The sequence below is a fragment of the Limulus polyphemus genome, unplaced genomic scaffold (assembly GCF_000517525.1).
Source record: "Limulus polyphemus unplaced genomic scaffold, Limulus_polyphemus-2.1.2 Scaffold3437, whole genome shotgun sequence".
Taxonomy (NCBI): domain Eukaryota; kingdom Metazoa; phylum Arthropoda; class Merostomata; order Xiphosura; family Limulidae; genus Limulus; species Limulus polyphemus.
This window is the reverse complement of record NW_013669047.1, coordinates 38,621-62,618: the sequence shown is the minus strand read 5'-3', so window position 1 is coordinate 62,618 and position 23,998 is coordinate 38,621. Positions and strand designations below refer to the sequence as shown.

The following is a 23,998-nucleotide window of genomic DNA, read 5'->3' as shown; positions in this document are numbered from 1 at the left end:
TTACATACATTTATTGTTACATATACGAATTGTTACATAATTTGGATTAAATATTTCACATGTATACTCTCGACCCATGTCTTCCTAATCTTAAGGTTTTCACATGTATACTCTCGACCCATGTCTTCCTAATCTTAAGGTTTTCACATGTCTACTCTCGACCCATGTCTTCCTAATTTAAGGTTTTCACATGTCTACTCTCGACCCATGTCTTCCTAATGTTAAGGTTTTCACATGTCTACTCTCGACCCATGTCTTCCTAATCTTAAGGTTTTCACATGTCTACTCTCGACACGTCTTCCTAATGTTAAGGTTTCACATGTATACTCTCGACCCATGTCTTCCTAATCTTAAGGTTTTCACATGTATACTCTCGACCCATGTCTTCCTAATGTTAAGGTTTTCACATGTATACTCTCGACCCATGTCTTCCTAATGTTAAGGTTTTCACATGTATACTCTCGACCCATGTGTTCCTAATGTTAAGGTTTTCACATGTTTAACTATCAAACTTAGCATTTGTTCTATCCTTGGTTTGAGGAATATATAATTTTAAGCATATGCAAAAGAAAAAATGGACACAGCAAGACGTTAACTAAGCCTTTATTTATCTGGTGTATTACACTAATTTTTTCTAAAAAAAAACAAAAAAAACGGCGCATTGCCGACAATTAAATCCTTATATTCAATGAAATATTTACTAGATTAATTGTTACAATAAACAAAAAAAATTAGAATTAACTATAATCTTGGCATCTCTTCAATAATATTTACAGTGATTGTAAATGTATTCTGTTGTACACTGAAACACTTTATACTGTAATGTAATTGTTGGATAAGTACTGTATAGAGTGTTCAGTAACCTAGAAATCCTAAAAACCAGTACGATGTAACTTATCATGTACTGACAGAAACATAAGACACCAGCAAGATGTAAAACATGACATAACTTGTTTAGATAAGAAACCAGCAAGATGTAACCCAACATGACATAACTTGTTTGGATAAGAAACCCAAAAACCAGCGAGATGTAACCCAACATGAAATGTTTGAATAAGAAACTCAGAAACCAGCAAGATGTAACCCAATATGACATGTTTGGATAAGAAACCCAGAAACCATCAAGATGTAACACAACATGACATAACTTGTTTGGATAAGAAACCCAGAAACTAGCAAGATGTAACACAACATGATGTAACTTGTTTGGATAAGAAACCCAGAAACCAGCAAGATGTAACCCAACATGACGTAACTTTTTTGGAAAAGAAACCCAGAAACCAGCAAGATGTAACACAACATGATGTAACTTGTTTGGATAAGAAACCCAGAAACCAGCAGGATGTAACACAACATAACATGTTTGAATAAGAAACCCAGAAACCAGCAAGATATAACACAACATGATGTAACTTGTTTGAATAAGAAACCCAGAAACCAGCAAGATATAACACAACATGATGTAACTTGTTTGAATAAGAAACCCAGAAACCAGCAAGATGTAACCCAACATGACATAACTTGTTTGGATAAGAAACCCAGAAACCAGCAGGATGTAACACAACATAACATGTTTGAATAAGAAACCCAGAAATCTGCAAGATGTTACACAACATGAGAAGCAAGATGTAACACAACATGACATGTTTGAATAAGAAACCCACAAACCAGCAAGATGTTACACAACATGACATAACTTATGCTGTTTTTGAACTTCTGATTATTTAGGTTTCCCATGTAACACTCCCATATGAGTGACAACTGTATTTGTATTTATCTGCTGCCCTTCCTAATTTTGAACTACTGACCACATGAAAAGCAACCAGTCAACAGCACCCTACCACCCACACTAAGGGATTGACTGTTAGTCTTATAATGTACCCACAGTTTAAAGTGTGGTGTATCATACAAATTCAAACCCAGGCTCACCAGCTTCAAAACCTAGAGTGCCATGACAGAGCCAACCTGTACCCCAACTGTAAGAAAACTATTGCCAGCTCCATTAGCAAAACAGAACAGGTACACTACCTCCATATAAAGTATCATCCACTAAGGATGGAAAAATCATGTTTTTACTGCTACTGGGTGAGTTTCTTACAGCAGTCACACTGAAAATCATGTTTTTACTGCTACTGGGTGAGTTTCTTACAGCAGTCACACTGAAAATCATGTTTTTACTGCTACTAGGTGAGTTTCTTACAGCAGTCACACTGAAAATCATGTTTTTACTGCTACTAGGTGAGTTTCTTACAGCAGTCATACTGTAAAAGTTTAATGAAGTTTGAAAGGAAAGGATTTAAAAAAATTATATTTCAATCAACTTAAGAATTTGAAATAGTGGCTAAATTTTTACGAGTTCAAATCAATAACAGTGTTCTAATTATGACTCAATGCAATTCATTAAACATTTCAAAGTCCTTCAACTAATTCATGTTATCTCAACTTTTAATAAATATATATAGTACAGTTACTTAGTCAGGTCTCATTTAATTAGTGTTGCTGAACTGTATTAATTACATAATGTACATTTTGTGTTACTTTAGTCTTACATTAAAATGACTGGTTACATTCCAAATTTATAAACAAACAGGAAGATGCTGCCTGTTCAAGGTGATCACATTCTTTCAAAACAATTTTCCTTGACTTTCAAGATAAAAAAATACCAGATTTTTCCAGCCTTCACAAGTTCACATACAACACACAGATATCTGAGTTTTCCCTCATAATTCCAACTAATCCAGCTTGTAATCTAGTAATAAACAGTAATAAAAACGTTGGGCATATTTACTTCAGACTACAGTATATTAAAGAAAAAAGATCTTTAAGAATTCAACTTGACAATAGAAAAAAATGTTGAATTTTATCTATGAAAATATATTTGATCTAACCTTTCATCATGTATAATAAATTAGATACTTATCACCAAAAACAATTGCGGAGTTCCTGACCAAGATCATGTTCAAATATACCAATAACTGGCATAGATAACCTATAAAATTTCCCCAACTTTATTCAGGTACGTGGCCAGCCAGTGATACTATATCATTAGAACAGGAACTGTCAATTTCATGCTGTTTAAATTATCTTTAAATCAGCCAAAACCTTTCTGAAATTAACAGAAGATTCTGAGACGACCACTGCACTTTTCCACCAAAATTCCCTTGCCACAACAGCAGCTTTAAAGTACATTCATAATAGTTAAAATACACTAAGAGCCCAAACTAATTTTGGTATATCCCATTCAAAACATGTAAAAAAGGTGAAATACTAATGCTTTTGACAGGTGGACCCCATCTTTCTTCGGGAGTAAAAAAGTGGAAACTTTTGAAGTATATTCAAAACACTAAGGTTTTGCAAGTACCTACACTTTCAACAAGGTAACCTTTTAAAAATTAACTTCACAAACTGCAATCTCTACAAAATAAAAACAATTTTATGAACTCTTACCTTATATTCTTTAAACAGATACAGGAAAGTTTTGGAAACTATAAAGCTTATAAAATACAACTTAATGTTTTTAAACTAATGAAGTACATACAATTACACACATAAGCTGATTAAATTTCCTTCAACTTTAGTTTTAATAAACAGAAATAATAGTTATTCGAAAGTTGGAACATACTTTCTCAAAACTTTTTACGTTCTTACTAAAAGAAACGGACATCTTTTGACAAATTGTGCTTATTGTGGGGACTTTGAGATTGTAGATAAAATGAGATATTACTAAAAACCCATGACCAATTCAATTTCCATTCTAATAGTATTACTAGCATAATGCATCACTGGGGTGTTATTTAAAGAACATTCTGCACAAACATAGCTAACATCGATTTTTTTTTTTCTGTCACCTTGATGACAAAGTTTTAGCTGCCTGAGCATACTGCCATATATTTTATGCTTAACACAGGAGTGTTGCAATACTTAAACTTTGTTTGTATTGTATACAAGTGTGAGGATACATTATTTTAGGCTGAACACAGGAGTGCTGCAATCCTTAATTTTTGTTTGTATCGTATACAAGTGTGAAGATACATTATTTTAGGCTTAACACAAAAGTGTTGCAATCCTTAATCTTTGTATTGTATACAAGTGAGGATACATTATTTTAGGCTTAACACAGAAGTGTTGCAATACTTAATCTTTGTATTGTATACAAGTGAGGATACATTATTTTAGGCTTAACAAAGAAGTGTTGTAATACTTAATTGATGTTTGTATTGTATACAAGTGTGAGGATGACATTATCTAAAGCAGAAGTTCTCACCATTTCTTTTTTTATACTTAAGCAGAAACTTCTGGCATTTCTTTACATACAGAACCAACATCTCGAACATAATACAATCTTTCAATTTGGTGATCTTAATCCTCATTAACAAAGTACAGCATTAATTTCACAGGAAAATATCACAAGTTTTTGTTCTAACTAGTCTCATTTACAGAAGAATCTTAGCACAAACTAAAGAGTAGAGCTACTTCTTACAAACTTTCTATCCTTTCCATGTTAGAGTTAAGAGGGATTTACATTGAAAGTCGATCCTCTTATTCATCTAGTCTTTCCACAGAAGGCATCATTTAGAAGATTCATACCAAACACCTTTTTTGGTTATGCAGGTCTTTTTATACAAATGATCTAATTCTCTCATCTTTAATATAGACCGTAGAAAAGATGTACCATAACTTTATAATCAATCTGCTCTTATTACTGCAAAATGGTTCTTTTAAATTGATTGGCAAAGCACAAAACTTCTTAAACAACCTGGCTTCTTTCAGAGGCGCAATATCTTAAACCATAAAAAACAATGACTTCTTGATTTGACTGTCTTCTGAATTGAGAACTAAAGTACAAGAAAATAACTGAACTTGTTAATTAGACAGCTTTGTTTTTATTATCTGTATGAGTAAAATAGCATGACTTTCTAATATAGGCATCCTTCTCATTAAGATCACATCTTATGTTTAAGCCCATCAAGAAAACACACACCCTAATAAAGTAAAGGTAAGTAAGGATGGCACAATGTACTGGTGTTGATATTGGACAATTTAACCAAGGTATGTCTACACTAAACTGACTTGAGGTGCAATAACCAATCTAGATGGAGAACTTCAACACAAAATTATGGGATCCGTAATCACAAAAGATATATGAATTGTCACATTAATGAACAATCTTTAAGTTTAAGTAGTCCATGTAAGGCAATTTTGCATGAGTTGGCTCTCTTAAAAAAATCAATGAAATCCACAAGCTTAAATCTGGTTCTCAACACAAGGAATTCCTAAAAACACACTTCTGATGTACAACCAATCAAAGATACTAAAACAAAAAGAATAATACATGAAATCTCTCAAACATAATAAACCAAAAAGTCTTTGATGAAAATAATAAATCCAGAAAGTCACGTTCAAATTCAAGTAGATGAGTTACAGTATTGAGTTCACGGTGAATACCACAGTTAAGAGATTTTCAATAATGTGATGGATAAGTATCTTTAAAAGAAAAACTTAGCTGAAAAATTAATCTTTAAAACGAAAGAGTAAATGTTTCCAAATCATATTTGTTCACAAAATTATATCATAATTTGTATTTATTCCAAAGCTTCTAAGGCTATCTGCTACTGTTCCTAATTTGAAACTAGTGGCCAGAAGGAAGACAGCCAGGGAGTATACTCCAACCACCCCTGCAAAGAAATTGACTGTCACTCTTATAATGCAACACAGCTTAAAGTGTTGAGAATATCTTGTGGTATCATGTGGATTTGATCAAGTCTTGTCAGCTCTAAAATCAAGAGCTCTACCACAGAACCAACGAGCACCCAATGGAACATTGAATCTCAAACATTGTATGTAAGAGCTGTGCATTAGTTATGGTAAATATTCCACCAACAACAAATACTTAAGACAGAAACCCCTCTAACATGTACTAGACTATTACATTTAATGTTTTACAAGGTTACTCTAACATCATACAATGATTTCGGACCAAAAAAAAAAAACTTGAAAGTTTAATTTTGAAATAAATTCATCTATCATACATGGCACACATGTCAAACTCACAACTAGTAATGAAAAACAATTTCTCATCATTCCCTCTTCCTTTACCACATATATGAGCATAGTACTCCTTTTTAAGTCTAGAATATAAACTTAAAACTCAATATTTTCCACAGGAAAGAATCTTCAGTAAATACATTAACTAAAGTCTTATGAGGTTTAAAAATATGTTTACATGATTACAATAAAATTGAAAAGTTAGATATCTATGAACGCAAGTTTTTTTTTGTGGGGAAGTAAAAACTAAACAGTTTATGATTTAGGTGGATGGATACGTCTTCTGAAGCTGCATGTCTTCATTTGCTTGTTCTTTTTTCTGTTGGTTTGGTCTGAGCATCTAAAGATAGGAAAAAAAGTTCCAAACAATAATTATTTTCATTCTTTCTCAAAAACCTTCAAGAGTGTTATAGAAAATACTTAAGTATTTTAAAATGAAAAAAATAACTTAATTAAATTAAAGTTATTGCTTAAATTTGTATACACAGAGAATTTTATATTTCTAAATTATAGATGTAAAAAAAATTATAATCCTTAAAGACTACATTGCAAAGGTATGAAAGAAACATTTCGACATAAATCTAACATTTTATAAACTTTAATATCTTAAAAGGTTAGAAGCCACTGAAAAACTAAATGTTTGTAGTTCAAATATAAACATTGCACCTTTTGTAGCTCATATATAAGCATTAACTTCTATAATTCAGCTATTAGTTAGAGATATTACAGTGTAGATACTGTGCTATAAAATATTCATGTTAGGCTTACTTGTTACTTTCAACACTATCCTCACTGTCTTTGTTTAAAAAATGTTTTTTTTACACAAGTTTATTTTAAATACTAATTTTTTGATAACATTCAAATATTAGGTAAAGTAAATGATGTGTGAATCTGAAATTAAAATTTTAGGAGGCAAGAAATGAAGCATGGAAAGTATCAGGCTGTGAAAGGCTTACTCTCAATACTGTTCAAACCAGAGAGTCAATCACTAAGCCTAGGCGCTGAATACTTAAACTTGGTCTTAAACAAACTGTAATAAAAAGAGAAAATAAAAGTTAATACCTGTTTTTCTTGAACCTTGAATTTCTTCAGAAGTTAGTGATGTCATATGGCTGCTACTTGTAGTAATTTCTTTTAAATTCTGGTTAATTCCTACAAAAGGTCAAGAGAAATGAAAGTCAACTGTTTTGAAAATTATGATAGATGAAGACAGAACCAATAAAGAAAAATTACTATATTGAAAACTTTACTTTTTATAATAAAATAAGCACATTAGACTAAAAATATTCAGGATTTATAAACATTTTCATTCCATACTTGTGTTTAGCAGTATGCTGTGGTGTAACACGCGGCTAATTAGGTTATTAGGCCTAACAAATATGATGAAAATTGTTTCACAGCAGATGTTTTTATTCTATTTTTCTTAATTAGTTCATTACTGACTTCAAATCATAGTCATGTAAAAACATTTCTGACTTAATATATGTCTGTCATAAGTCACTGCACAAGAGTCTGTACACAAAGTAATAGAATTTATCTGGGTTGAGATGATCCTTATGTAGACAAAAATATGAGTTTTACATCATCATTTGACTAAGTGATCTTTATTCTATTCCTCTATGTTAGTTGGTTTGAACTTCAGAGAAGAAATATGTATTTTCTTTTAACTTCTTTATAGTGCAAATCACACTTGCACATTTGTGTGGAAAGACATCACTGTCAACTCCAAGTAGAGCAATCTTTATGAGGACACCCAGTAAGAGAAGCTTTATAGAGATCTGTAACAGTTGCATCATTTTACAGCTAATGTAGGGCTATAGCCACTTCTTCGCAGCAGGTGCAAAAGGGGATGATCGTCAACCGGTAGTAATAAATGGTCATAAACAGAAACAAGCTAGTTGCTGATGTTACAAACTATTCTTGGGCAATATAAAGGGTCTAAGGTAGAAAAGTCTGCCATTTGCTCTACATAAAAACTGTTTTGTAATTCATAGAAAGACAGTTTTATTTTAAAAGGAATCACACCTAAGAACAAGCAATTTTAGAAAATAATTTTTATTTGTACAGTCCATTACGAAATTGTTCTCGACAAACGACAACATTTTACCATAGTAAAAACAATTTACTAGCAGATTTTTCAACATTCATCTCAGGCCTCAACTTGTAATTTTTTCAAAGAGCTTGCTCATTCATTATCTGATGTCTGAGATGAATATTAAAGAAGCTGCGAGTAAATTGTTTTTTACAGGTCCATTGTGTACTTGGAAATGGTTGCACAATCAACCAAAATGATGTCCAAATATACATTTTCTAAAATCATCCACTGTAAGCTGTGATACCTTCTAACTTCATATCTGCAGTAAGAAAAATTAAATTTAAATAATCATATATTGCTGTATAATGTGATAACTTCATCACAACCAAGTCAATGGAGCGGTTAAGATTTTAAAGTTTTTTTTAACCAGAATCTTCAAAGAGGTTTTAATACTTGAAAAATTCAATACTGAAGTTTTTTATAACCAGAAGAACAAAAAATATACCTTCAGTAATTTGTAGGTAATGATTTAAGAACTGTATAAATGGAACAAACAGAAGTTTCAGACCAAGTAATCTTCTGATAAAAATACATCTTTGTAAACACACAGCAATACTTTACCCATACAATGAAGCTGTATTAGAAAAGTAGATGTGTACAGTATTAGCAAGATGTTATTGAATGTAAGTGTACAATATCAAACTTTCAACCATGTCTATGAACCAAGTTAACTATACTGACCAAGCATCATATGTGTAGGAACTAGACATTTAATGAATTGACTATACTAGAACAAAGAATACAGATGTGAAGGTGTTTCCTAAAGTCAATCATATAATTTCAGTTATTGAAGTTCATAGTCTATCAATAAAAATGTCATGTTACGAAATCTTTTACATTCTTCAGCTCAAAGAAAGGGGCATGTAACAGCTATCAACATTCAAAGCGAATTGTGCTAAATAACAAAAATCTATAAAAAAAGTACAAATATAAAGCTAACAATGATTCATCAGTTGAAGAATGCCCAATTTCTCACCTATGTACTGGTGAATTGTTTTCAGACTCAACCGTAACTGTTGATGATAAAGTAGTCACTCAGCAATAAGACAACCAGTGTTCTTATTGAAAGAATGACACATAAGAGGATAACATAGTGATATATAAATGTGCTTTGCTTGAAGAGATTGTTTAATCCTCTTACAAAGTGTCACAATATAAGAGACTGTCATTGATTTGTTGTGTTTTGTGATCATTGTAATATTATTTCATTTTTGTTTAGTTTGTGATGATGTATTTTGCATTTGTGACTCATTGTTGTCAAGATTGTAGAGTGGCACGTGGGAACTGATAGTGAAGGGGTGGTGGCGAACAGACGATGGGACAAAAGGTATAAAGTGGGCCAGTGGAGCAGAAAGAGAGCAGAGTGCAGCAAAGCCATGGACAAGGCAAGGTTTATGTGTATGCTGATGTATTTGTGTGTATTTAGTTCAGAATTGTTGATATTGAAACAAGTATAGTGCGTGCTGTTCATTCAATGTGACCTTTACCGTCAACAAGTCACAGACACCTACTGTATAAGAATCCATAAAAACAAAACCTGACACAAAGTGGGAAGTACAGAAATGAACTTGCTCTGAAATCACTAAAGGCAAAGTGCTTCCTTGCTCAGTGTTTTAGTTAGCTTTGCAAAAGAGACAAAACTTCAATAAGATGACAACTACTGATGAAATACTGCAAAATAGGAGCCATTCTGTTGAATCTATTTAAAGAAAGTCCACCTTTCAAAAGCTTTTAAGAGGGAACTGAAAGTGAAAGAGGAAAAATATTACAAATCAAAAGATTGTAACACACATTAAATTGAACCATGGTTGTTGTATTCGATATACTCTATATTAATTATTGCGAGCACTTCTTAAAAGGTAGTGCTATCAAGTGTTTATTAGTTTGGAAGTAATATAAAGTTTAATTTTAAACTGTTGAGCATGACATATTTCCTTGTAATTACAAACAAGCTTTTTTTCCTTTCATTTAAGTAACATTTTGGTTTCTAAAGTTGTTATATCATTTCTCTGTATTGGATCATTACAAGAATGCCATGAAGTGGATACAAAGATGTTATAGAGTAAAAAAAAATCTTCCTAAGACATTATATGACATATCTACACATTAGTTTTTTTCCCAGCATGTTAGGGGGGAATAACAGTACAGGATAAGAGAAGTAAAATATGTCGTCAACTTACGTTGCAGGTTCTCTAAATAGTGAAGCTTTTGTAGAGCTGTATCTGCTTTATGATCTGTAGCTGCCTGAGCAGTTTCTAACTGAGAATACTGGGTTAACAGATGGTCGCAACTGTCTTGTAGTATCTATGAGAGAAAACATTCAAGTCATTGTTGACAAGATACAATTCTGAACTGCATTTGTACACAATGAAACTCCTTTACATTAAACAATATGATTCTGCACTCACATTTTACGTTTTTGATTAATCAGATAGTTAGTGTTTGGATTCCGACTTAACAAAAAAAATGAACTAATAAGTTTTAGATTATAACTACAAATAATGTTGTTGCTGGGATGAACTATATAGAAAAACAAGATCACAACATTCATGAATACTCTTAGTGTGGCTAAATTTATTATAATCTCTTAAATCTATCAAGTAACGACATAAATTTCAAATATGATGCTACTCAATTTCATAGACTTTGTGTGTGTCATACAACTGCAGGAATATATTTTGCTTAAAGAACAGCGTTTCAAATCCATAAGTATTTTTAATGTGTAGACTCGGATTGAGTGCTTTCTTGTACAAGTACCTTCAGCTCTTCTTTGTGATCCTGTAGCAAGCTGCTTAAGGTTAAATTAAGTAGGTGGTCTACAATATCTGTGGCATTGCCATACTGGATCAACTGTTGGCTGTCCATAGGGCCTTTCAACTGCACAAAACAAAAACAAATAAGAAAACTAACAGTTCCATGGCAATAATACAAGCAAAATATCTTGTACAATAAATAATTTCCCAATAAATGTTTTTACACATTAAACCATTGCTTGAATTCCAGTTAAACCTAACCACAAGTCTAGAATCATTGGTGTCATCCATTTATACATTCAGGCTTTGAAAGTGTACACCTAAAATCATTGGTATCATCCATTTATACATTCAGGCTTTGAAAGTGTACACCTAAAATCATTGGTGTCATCCATTTATACACCTAGGCTTTAAAAGAGTACACCTAAAATCATGACACCAATGATTTTAGGTGTATACTTTCAAAGCCTAGGTGTATAAATAGATGATACCAATGACTGTAGGTGTACACTTTCAAAACATAGGTGTATAAATGGATGACACCAATGATTTTAGGTGTATACTTTCAAAGCCTAGGTGTATTAATAGATGATACCAATGACTGTAGGTGTACACTTTCAAAACATAGGTGTATAAATGGATAATACTGATCCATTTATACACCTATGTTTTGAAAGTGTACACCTACAGTCATTGGTATCATCTATTTATACACCTAGGCTGTGAAAGTATACACCTAAAATCATTGGTGTCATCCATTTATACACCTATGTTTTGAAAGTGTACACCTACAGTCACTGGTATCATCTACTTATACATTCAGGCTTTGAAAGTGTACAAATAATGACATAAAACTTACAACACTCCCACACTCAAGTGTTTATTTAAATGACTTACATGGCCTGCTGAGTAATTTAAGTCACAATGAAGAAGAAACAGATTTCAATACATTCATGACTGTTTTATATTGAAAGGACTGAAACAATTAGAAAATCTACATATTAAAATCCATCTAACCATTGTAAGTTATATGGAAATAGAAATAACTGAAATACCCATTCAATTTATGCAAACTACTCAGGTATAGATTGACGTCGATTATGACGAAACCTCATATAAATATTTCTTTAAGACCTACCCAAATGCTTTCATTAAAAGTAAAATTGGAAAATGTAGATTTATAGATCACAAAAGTTACTGTATTTTAGATATTTTTGAAGCATAATTATGAAAATTTGAGAATGAAAAAATAAAAAAAAGAATCTATAATTTATTTCTAGTTTTGTGAAATATGTCAGTTCTTTACTAAAATTAACTACAGAGGATGAAACTTGAGGCAGCAATTTAAATTTTAAAACTTTACAGTTATATATAAAAATGTTATTTAAAGAGCAATTATAGATCTATGTCTATTTTTTCATACTTTATAAAGTTAAGATACAATATAATGCTTGGAGACGGCTTGAATGGGTAGTGAAGAAAAACTTTAATATAAGTTTAACATAACAGCAAATGTTCAATGTTTCGACAAGGTTTTGTCACATATTAGTTTCAAAGTGGGTTCCCTGTCATCGAATAAGATACAATATTCTAGATAAAATACCTTGTCAGAAACTTAAGTGGCTTTAGTATGAACTTCTGTGTGATTCATATCAGTTTCACATAGATAGATCATTTGTATACAATAAAAATATTAAAACTTGAGGAACCTTTACATAAAAATTAGGAAATTGTCTTAGTCTTCCACAGCATTTCTGACAAACTTTACCAGAGATTAATAAATAAGGACTGAACAAAGCTTTAAACAAAAATCAGAAAAAAATGTAATATCAAAGAATAGAAAATGAACATAATTGCATGCCCCGAGACAACAGGATGAAAACTTCCACTCACATACAGTACATAAGAAAGGGACGTTTAATAAATATTTCAAAATAAATTTACTAAAAATTCAAATGAAGTACAGTGGTTGTTCTGAACATCAGTGAATGATTCTTAACCTCCTGTGAAAACAAATAAAAATATCTTTCTTGAAACATTAACACATTTAACTAAAACTTGTTTGAAAAGAAGGCTATAAAACTGTTATAAGCAAAACATGAAACATGAGTAATGTTAATGGAGGATAGTAGTGTTTGCTACCTGCTGAATCAGTTCTAAATACATGTGAACCATATCTTGGGCTTGCTTCAACATTTCTAGAAATGTAACGTTGGTGTTGCTTGAAGCTCCAACAGACAGGGTGTTATTTAACATGTCACCAACAGCTTGGTCAACCTGCACAAAGGCAATCAACCATTTTCACTTTTAATTATTTGTTTACACTTGTCATGTTACAAACAGATGCTACACTGTATCACGTCATAATGCTATCACTGGAAGATCATAAAAGAAAACTGAATCACTTACAACCACTTCTAAAATTCTAGATGGATTATATTATATTTAAAACAAACATGAATAAAAGCAAAACATTTATTACAGTACAATCTTTTCATGCACTGACTGAAATAACTCTCGCTACATTGACACTAATAAATTTCTAAAGTTTATGTGGAAAAACTGAATCTATTTTAATAATCAATAAGAATTAAAATTCATTTCAAACACAAAATATACCTGGAAATTTATTACACAAAGTCTCCTCAAATACTATTTTTATCATAACTGTTACTGCATGGCACTAGTTCTGTGGTGACTGTTACTGCATGGCACTAGTTCTGTGGTGACTGTTACTGCATGGCACTAGTTCTGTGGTGACTGTTACTGCATGGCGCTAGTTCTGTGGTGACTGTTACTGCATTGCACTAGTACTATGGTGACTGTTACTGCATGGCACTAGTACTATGGTGACTGTTACTGCATTGCACTAGTACTATGTTGACTGTTACTGCATGGCACTAGTACTATGGTGACTGTTACTGCATTGCACTAGTACTATGTTGACTGTTACTGCATGGCACTAGTTCTATGGTGACTGTTACTGCATGGCACTAATTCTATGGTGACTGTTACTGCATGGCACTAATTCTATGGTGACTGTTACTGCATGGTACTAATTCTATGGTGACTATTACTGCATGGCACTAGTTCTATCGGATAACAGCCAATAACAGTGTAAATTATCAACATACAACTGTATTCTGGTTCATCTAATTTCCAAACAAAAAGTGAAGGTAATTCCATATTTGCATTTAATACAAATTTTATTCACTTTTTCTATATTTATTTCCAATACAGCATATAAACTTGACCATCCTTGAGCTACATCATAAGTTTCCTGAATTCACTTTATCTGCTCTTAATGTAAACTTGACTATACTTGAGCTACATCATAACTTTAGCGATGTTTAGGATTCTGAATTCACTTTAATTGCTCTGATAATAAACTTGATGATCCTTAAGCGACATCATAACTTTCTTCATGTTTAGAAAGTATAATATGCGAATTGTATAACTTTCATTAACCTTCATGGATGAATGCACTTATCTGAAAAATGTATGCCAAGGGCTTATCTTTAGTAATATTAGGCTTAAAGAGTGAGCCAGTTAGGCTTAATCAAGACTGAGTTGTTTTTTTAGCCACATTTCTAACAGCCCAAACAACTTTCTGTAGCATTTTTAAAATTGCTGTGTGTTTATGTAACAGACTGGAAAGTAATATGCTGCTTTTTATAAAGCATTAAGACCAGATTTATTATTATACTTACTGAAACCTTCACAATGTGCTGTATAACATTTTGATCCAATTGAGGAACTCTCAGCTGTTCCAGAGTGATTTCTATTGTTCTCTGTTTAGATGCAAGGACCAATATCTGACCAGTGATGTTGTTGTATATGTAGTCCTTCAGTTTCTTTATTTCAGACTAGAAATGGAATTGCTATTAAATTACACTTGTCATACGACATTAGTACTAGGCCTATTGCATTTTTAAGTACTACATTCTTTATTTAGTTCCTTAGAGATTTTCATGAATTAAAAAGAGTGTATAACAATAGTATTCTAATCATACTATATCTGTCACATCCATTGCTGGTGACACATTTCACTCAATCCTGAGCTCTTCATGCCGATTGAGATGCAACAAACACACTAATGATTAAAATCCTTTTTATAAGCTATTTGATACAACAAAACTGTTATGGTGTGTAAAAGAGCTATTAAATGCTTACATAAACAAACTGAAATTGAACTTACATGGGACAAAACAAACCTTAACTTATTATAATTTTCATGCACTATTTATAACTTCGCAAAAGTAATAAAAGCTATAAATTTAAGTATTCTGTTCATATTTTATAAAGCTGCTTTACATGCACTTTCTCAACAACTAAAAATATGGTAGAATTATTATGAATGAAATTAGAAGAAAAACAAAAGAACATCCCATTATTTTAAGTGTTTCTATACCTGACAAGATAATATAGTCTTGAAGATGAACTTGGTATTGCCTTACAAACACATTATTTAAAGTTACAGTTTATATTTAAATACATCTATAAACAAAATAACAAATAATTTATAGTAATTCAAATGATCAAAAAATTTCAGTGATAAAAATAGGCATGTCATAAAAGGAGAAACTTCACCACACGATTGTACTAAAAACAACAATAAATACATGAAGTAATTACCCCTCTCATGCCAGTTACACAATCATTCACTTACTAAATTCAAACATTACAGTATTTTAGAATAAAAACAACAATAAATACATGAAGTAATTACCCCTCTCATGCCAGTTACACAATCATTCACTTACTAAATTCAAACATTACAGTATTTTAGAATAAAAACAACAATAAATACATGAAGTAATTACCCCTCTCATGCCAGTTACACAATCATTCACTTACTAAATACAAACATTACAGTATTTTAGAATAAGACTCAAATTGCTCAATTATTTTGTATTTTTTTACAAAAGGTAGAATAAACCGTGCAAGATATGATCTGTGTTTGAAGAGCAGAAATATAAATTACTTCTCTCTCAAACATTTTCTGATAAACACAATTGCTGTGTTTTGTTTGTAGCTACACAATGGGTTCCCTTTGCTGTTGCAACCACGGGTAGTGAAACCTAGTTGATCACCACTGAGCCAGTAGGGGGGCAACACAGTTATTAACAGCAGCAGCTCTGTGAACTTGGTTGTAAGAGATTACAAGACTAATACTTCTTCAACAATAGGTAATAACATTTTGTGATACAAGCTAAAACATTGCTACATGTTTATAATGTACAAGTATTCTCACTAGGATAAGGAACTTGGTAGATTTTACTCGTTAATCATAGCAAAGTTTAGAAACCCAAGAGAAACAACAAATGGGTAATGTGTTAAGTTACATCTGGATTAATCCTTCCCCAAACTCGCAAGTCTTTAAGTAGGTTTTAATCAGAAGGAATCAGATAATAAGAAAAAAAAAGGAAGAAGTATTAATCCACTTTTTCATGCCAGTAGTTTACTTGGTCAACCCTTGAGTGGGCTTCACCAAAAGTGCTACTTAACACAAACTGTAAGAACTGCTTGCATAAAACTCAATTTCTAAATATTTCTAGAAATGTTTGTGGAACAAATTCACATTTTGTATTTACAAGCACTATACACACAAAGAAAGATTATTTTCATGTTTTTCTCTTCTTTACCCATATATTACCCAAACACTTGTATAATCAGTACACAGTACTATCAAGATAAATAACTGAATTTATTTTTTTTCTTTTCAATAATTATGAAGCTACTATATTTCCATATGCTCACTAAACAATAACATGTATTGAAAAACATTTGTAATTAAATAATAAACAACCATTTTCACTAACTGTTTAGTTTCCAATCACATTAGGTCAAAGTGGTCCCTTAAACTATCTTAAGGATCGCATCCCTCTGACTCCATTAACCCTTTTGCAATGGGCCACTGTAATTTCCAGGGGCCTTATACGAAATCCACTTGTGCAACAATACATGCTGTAACTGAGATTTCTTAACATATCCTCACAAAAACTGGTAAAATTTTGTTAAAGACAAAAAGTATCTTTAATATAAAGATGACATTATTTTAATTAAATGTTTCTACTGAAAATATGTTATTTAACTATTATAGTTATTTGCACACAAACTGTTAATAGTTTGAGTGCAAGGTGATTTTCATTTTAAGTAAAAAATACTTTCTTTATCTTATAGTTACATATTTCATTTGCATAACCTATAGAACCTCCTAAAAGGATATCAAAAGTTTTTTAAGGTAAATGCTTATATTTTAGTTTTCATTTTCTCTATAATATCATAACTGTAGATATTATCATCAACATACAGTGCAATGAAATGTTTAAAATTAAGAAATATAAAACATGTACATACCTTTTAATTCTTCATACAATATCTTAAAAGATCTTTGGGTTATATTCATAATTTCAGGTCTTTTCCTTTTCACATATAATTAATTTTTAATGTTTTATATTCCTTTACCTTTAATTACTCATCTCAGCACAAGTCAGTGGTGCCCTTGGGGCATAATTACAGTATCTTCAGTAGAAATGTGCAAGCCTTTGGCAAAATTATCTTAAGCCTTGAGAACTGAGGCAAAGTATGATGCATGTTTAAAAAATGTTTAAACCTTTCAATTATGCATTTTAAAGCATAAATAATACATAATTAACTATGATATGAAATTAGCACCTAAATACAATTTAGCTATCTCTATAACTATAATATATTTAGGTAAGAAACAACTGTAAGTGCTATCAGAGATAAAGCAGCCAACAATACTACAGGCAATTACTGCATGCCAATTTCAAACTAACAGTTGTTGACTTATAGTGTAAAATGAGCCCTTTCTAATGACTATATACATGTATATGTATCAACTACATGTATATTATACAGCTCAAGCAAAAGTATGGAAGGTGGACATGGCACCCATCAGGGGTTGACAAAATTTATCACTTGTTTCTACTCCATTCAACTTGAGGACTCTGAAATTTATGTGTCAATAGGAGCAGTTAACATAATTATCTAGACATTCATCTACAGGACTGACATTATACGACAGGAATTGTGAAAGTTGATATTTTTCACAGCTTGTGGGTCACATGACAACATAAAACTAAAGTATTTTTTTTTAAAGGTTTCTTTTAAAATAAATGAATTTAAACTTAGATAACATAAAACATTGAATTATAATACACATATTGCAATGTTAATTTCATTCACATACATTGGTAGTAAAGGTATTTAATCAAATTTTGAAAGTAACTCAGTGACTTGTGCAGAAAAGTGTTTAAAGGGGTACCCATCGAGAATGGGTTAAACAGTAAAGAAAAGTTTTCACTTACACTTTAGTTTCCAGTCACATTAAATACAAGTGATCTCTCAAGTCATCTTTGTGAAAGTTTCTTTCTGACCCAATTATATATAGATATATATACAAAGTTTTCACTCACACTAAGTAATCTGTCAAGCCATCTTTAGGCTTCTTTCTGACAACGTTTTTTAGTTTGAAAAATGTACAGGTCAAAAACAATAAAAGTAGACATCTAACACAACCTGTAATAAGGTATATGATGCTACACGAAAGATAACATACCAGGAAAATCTAAATAGATTGTTCATGCCCTAACAACGAAAGTTTTAAATCAATTTCTGAATGGATTCAATGTGAGAAATGAACTGACACAGTCAAGTGAACTGTACACAATTTCTTTCTTTGTCCAGTGCGTTTCACAAAGGTACGCTACAGAACACAGTACAAATTATTTCTGTTTGCTTCAGAATATTGTTTTTTCATCATAGAAAAAAACCTGATCATTGAAACCTCTTCTAAATTAGTAAAGAAAAAGCAAATACATAGTTTTTACAATTCAACTATGCATAAAAACAAGAAAAATAAAGTTTCTTAAACTTCTTACTTCCCTCAAAAAACATTTTTCTACAAAAGGTATATGTGCTTTTTAATGCATACGCTGTAAATTGTGACACAAAAATAAATATATCTATAGCTTTTCTATTTAATTTTGAACATAAAATGGTAATTTTTCTCCAAGTTTGACATTCCAAACTATCAGGACCACACAGGTTTTTTTTCATTTTTCAATTTTCAAGTGCTTTGAAAATGTAATTTGTTGGAAAGTTAATTTAAGACTACAATCACAGTATTTACATGGGATTTACTCAAGTCTTCTACAGTCCAGCTTGTATTTCCATTAATGTTCTCCAGAAGAGGTAATGCCTCATTAACTTTCAATACAACTGGCAATGTTGTATCATTCAAGATGTCAACAGCATCTGCAACCCTCAACAGCTCCTGGAAAATAAAAAAGAGAGAGAGAGAGAGAGAATACTTATCAGATTATTAGGGGTTTCAAATGAAGATTTTATTTCTTTTAACTTCTATCTGGTGAATGTACACTACTGCAACTAAATAAATACTTGTGTTTTCCCATTTTGACAAGCTGTGTGGGTCTCGCAAGCAAACAGTTAGTTCTTATGTGCTTTCTAAGTAAATACTTCATTGATTTGTATTCATAGCTTGTTTCATTAAATCACATTGGTTATAATATTTATCATAATTTTTGAAATTATTTTGAATTTATAAGTCATGTGGTCTGAAGAACCAATAATTGGAGTTTCTATGCAATTTGTAAATAATATGCTACTTTCTTGAAATCATATTGGTTATATAGGGCCTAGTGGTTAGGGCATTCAACTCCCAGGTTGCAGGATTGAAACCTGTCACTGAACATGTTTGCCCTTTCAGCTATGGGGACATTATAATATGATGATCAATCCCATTATTCATTTGCTAAGAATAATAGAAAAGTTAGCAGTGGGTGGCAGTGACTAGCTATTTCCTTCAAGCCTATATCTTCAAAATTAAAGACAGATATCACTCAAGTAATTCTGCAAAATTCAACAAACATACTGGTTATGATACTGATGTTAATTTTTAATAATTTATTAGATTACTTCTCAAAGTTACAAATATTTTTTCTGCACTGTTACCATATTATATGGATCTAGATTAACCTAAATCTACCAAGCTGGCTTAACATTGAGATATTATTGTTTAATGATACCCACCTGATGATTTAATCCACTCTAATCAGTACAGATTATAGCTTTTGTGTATATATACCTATTACAATAAGTACTTCTAAATCCACTTATTATATAGAATTTGCTTTATTAATTTATGTATTTACTTTAGATTGGAAGTTCTTATTAATGTTAAATGTTTTTATACTGGGTCGGGAAATCTGCAGTGGGCTCAGTAATGACACTTGTTTGTCATCATCACTTAAAGATTTGAGAAATTATAAACCTGCAAATAGGGATCATTTGTTTGTTTGTTATGGATTTCACGTAAAGCTACACGAGGGCTATCTGCACTAGCCGTCCTTAATTTAGCAGTGCAAGACTAGAGGGAATGCAGCTAGTCATCACCACCCACCGTCAACTCTTGGGCTACTCTTTTACCAACAAATAATGGGATTGATGTTTGGTGTGACGGGTTTCACACCCGTGACCCGCAGAATGTGAGTCAAGCGTCCTAATCACCTGGCCAATAGGGACCGTAACAAAAGTAACAAAACAAGGTTGGAGATACTGTAGACATTATTTACTCAAACTACAGATTGCTATTTTGGCTCCATGCTGTTATCTAGAATTACATTTGGTGGAGTTGAAATAGGTTTTTAAATCCTCAATTTTTTTTTTATTTATCTTGTTTTAAAGAGACAAAGAGACTAGAATTAGACACACCTAAATCTAAGGACAAAACTTTTTTCTAAAAGATTTGTTTCATGTGTGTTTATCCTCCATTTGGAAAACATCTTATTCCTTAAACCAAACCAAAACAAAAATAAGGATTTTATCAAGCTTTTTTTGAACGTGATTTTCTTTTCTTTCCCAGTTGTTGTTAATTTTAAAATATTGATCCGAATCTGATTTATATGCATTACATCAGTTCTGCAATACTAACAAATACAGAAAAAATCCCCATTACAAAGGAGGTTATGAGAATCCATCTATCTTCACATACATTGATTTTTTTATTTTAAAAATAAAGAAATGAACAACTGTAGAATAATTTACATCACGTAAGATCTGTTGTCCTTCCATGAGTTTAGTAGTTTGGAGTTTATCAGCTGGATGTGACAGCTTTTCTGTTTTGTTTGATAAGTCTTGAAATTGAGCCTAGAGATAAAAACAAAATTATTATGTATGTTATTCATTAATATGATAAAAGCTATTTTCAATACCAAGTCTTATGTTCCATTTAACTACATTATATTTTTTGTATCTCAATTTTAAGAATTTGTTAAGATCTCCAAAGAAAAACATTTTTTCTATTTCAATGGATCTATTTTACCGGGAATAGACTTTTCAAACACTTTTAACAATTAAATGTACAGTGAAGAGAAAAATAAGTTATTTAAATTTTTGGAATTATGGATCAACCTAATTAAATACGATAGCCTCTACTTGTGCAAAAAACAAATAATTTTGTGACAAATAAGTGACACATACATGACTCTTGGCAAATATCACAACATACTAACATTTATCAATTGTTAAAAAATGACTATGTTAAAAAAGCGACCTTTTATTCTATCCCACTCATCCCAACAAAATTAACTTTGAGAAACACTAACCCTAATATTTATAGATCAATGATATGTATAGCATCTCATTTCACACTAGTCATCTGTGACACTTATAAATGTAGAACATGATGATGATGCAACTTCTTCATCAACAAAAATAACAAACGTTAATATTAAAGAAATATCTAGTAGTAATCAAATGTTAGAACATGATGTAGTATCCAGTAGTTAGAAATATCCAATAGTTATCAAATGTTACAACATGATGTAGTATTCAGTAGTTAGAAATATCCAGTAGTAATCAAATGTTACAACATGATGCATTATTCAGTAGTTAGAAATATCCAGTAGTAATCAAATGTTAGAACATGATGCAGTATTCAGTAATTATAAATATCCAGTAGTAATCAAATGTTAGAACATGATGCAGCATGCAGTAGTTAGAACATCTGTATACATATTTGTATTATAAAAAAATGATTTACCTCATCAAAAAGCAAATTAAGCTGCCTTATATATTTAGCCAATATCAATTCTGCTACTCAGTAGTAATTAAATGTCAGCTGGTGGTTAAGACATCTTAATACATTTCTAATATACTAAGAATTATTTAAACCATTAAAAAGGATAAGGTATTTTTGCTTTTTTTTAAATAAATTCAATGAGTAATTACTTGGTTATAACTGGTAAGAGTATTATGAAATTGTAGAATACAGCTTAAAAGGCTTGATTAGCATTCAACCGGCACCACTAACAGAAAACATTCAAACCTCAAGGTTGGAGATTGTTTGTGTTATCCCTCCTTGAGAACTCTGGATAGAAGATTGCTGGCTCTTAACATCCTTCACTGTGGCCTCCATGGCAGTAATTCTGCTTCCAAAACTAGCTACATTCTGTTTATTTGGAGAAAATAAAAGTTGTGTAGTACACACTGAAATATTGATACTACTAATGGTAACTACAAAAAATGTAGTTTTGTTTTGTGTCTTATTTAGGAATAGCTGACTATGGATACAGTTGCAACAATAATATAATACAGAACTATACATTTATTTATGACAATATAAAGAGGAAATGGTGTATTAACATATGAATTAAAATCTGTGAGCAATTAAATATAAGGATAATTCAGAAATACAATAACAACAATAGTCATTGTCTGGTAAGACTTACATTCAGCATAGTAATTATTAAAATCAGAGCTTGCTTACTATAAAAGATGCTGTTATTTTTGAATTAATTGTTTAGTTCAGTAGGTTCCTTCCTAAACATTACAGGTAAGGTTGTTTCAAAACATTGTTACGTAAGTTACTAGAAAATAATTTTTGATCAACAAAAAAGTTAACATTACTATGTTTTGTACTTAAGGTAGTTGTTATACATACAAGTTAAAACTGAAATTAGCTGAATTGGTCAGCACGCTATCAAAGAAGTAAATATGAGAAATTACGTTCAGATAGGTGGCCACCACCTATACCTTCTTCCAACATTAACGGAGTTTGCTGGCCCTGGTTATGGATTACTGTACTTCAGCCCAATTTTCACTACTTTTGCACTGAGGTTAATATTTTTTCCCTCCTAGTCACATACTCTTCAAAGTCCATAAACCAGGCACTGACACTGGCTTCTGAGCATAGAATTCCAATGGATATCTCTGTGAGGTCAATCTGAGTAATCCAAAGGCATAGCATGACTTTCTGTTTGGACTGACATCTTGTGGAGGAACTGACATGTCAACTTGGATGTGTAGGTAGATGGCCTATCTCAATATCCAATCCACACAAAGATGATACTTCCTCGGAGTATAGTGACATCACCATATTACTCTGATATTATGTAGAGTTCACCTTAGTGTTTTGTTTCTTTAACTCTGTATTTTTAACCTATTATAGTTTTAACCTGCAGCCAACATAGACAATTTGTAAAATAAGCTATGTACCTATTTTGAAATGTTGTACCACTGTTACAATAATGATATCAAAAATGCCAAAACTTTTCCAAACACTTATGTAGACATATGTTTCATCAAATATAATGATATACACAGCGTGGTCACAAGTAAATAGACACCACCTTTTCAGAAAAAATGAAAATTTTCAGTCAAATTCACATGAATTGATATATTTATAATTTAATTAATATCCAGTAGATCTTCCTTTCGCTTTGTGGAGTTCGTTGATCCTTTGGGGCATCGTGAGAATCATCTCGTCAATTTTAGATTGTGGGATTTTCAACCACTCTTACTTCAAAACTTGGAGTACATCGCTCTTCGAAGTTGGTTTTTTTGGTTGTTTCTTGACTTGCTGGTCGAGTATGGCCCAGAGGTTTTCGATGGGGTTCATGTCAGGAGACTGGCTCAGACAGGGCAAATTCTGGATACCATTTTTATTCCTGCCACTTTTGGGTGTTTCTAGCAGTGTGACACGGAGCTCCATCTTCCTGGAACAACGTTGTGTTCTTGTCCACAAAACCCGAGGAATAAAGTGGCAAGAGTCCTTCCT

The 23,998-nt window shown here is 31.6% G+C and overlaps 1 protein-coding gene across 4 annotated transcripts in view; it reads right to left on the bottom strand.

Annotated features, from left to right (window-relative positions):
• Window positions 1-3,793: 3,793 nt before the first annotated feature.
• LOC106469346 overlaps window positions 3,794-23,998 on the bottom strand; it is a 58,059-nt gene continuing 37,854 nt past the window's right edge. For all 4 annotated transcript variants that reach the window (XM_013929835.2, XM_022397845.1, XM_022397844.1 and 1 more), the window contains 9 exons: window positions 22,268-22,390; window positions 20,986-21,087; window positions 19,052-19,195; window positions 14,604-14,759; window positions 13,036-13,170; window positions 10,898-11,017; window positions 10,321-10,444; window positions 7,108-7,197; window positions 3,794-6,385 (listed from right to left, as the gene is read on the bottom strand). In XM_013929835.2, the coding sequence (XP_013785289.1) occupies window positions 6,345-6,385; window positions 7,108-7,197; window positions 10,321-10,444; window positions 10,898-11,017; window positions 13,036-13,170; window positions 14,604-14,759; window positions 19,052-19,195; window positions 20,986-21,087; window positions 22,268-22,390 (1,035 nt within the window). In that variant the 3' untranslated portion in view covers window positions 3,794-6,344. The remainder of the gene's footprint in view (window positions 6,386-7,107; window positions 7,198-10,320; window positions 10,445-10,897; window positions 11,018-13,035; window positions 13,171-14,603; window positions 14,760-19,051; window positions 19,196-20,985; window positions 21,088-22,267; window positions 22,391-23,998) is intronic.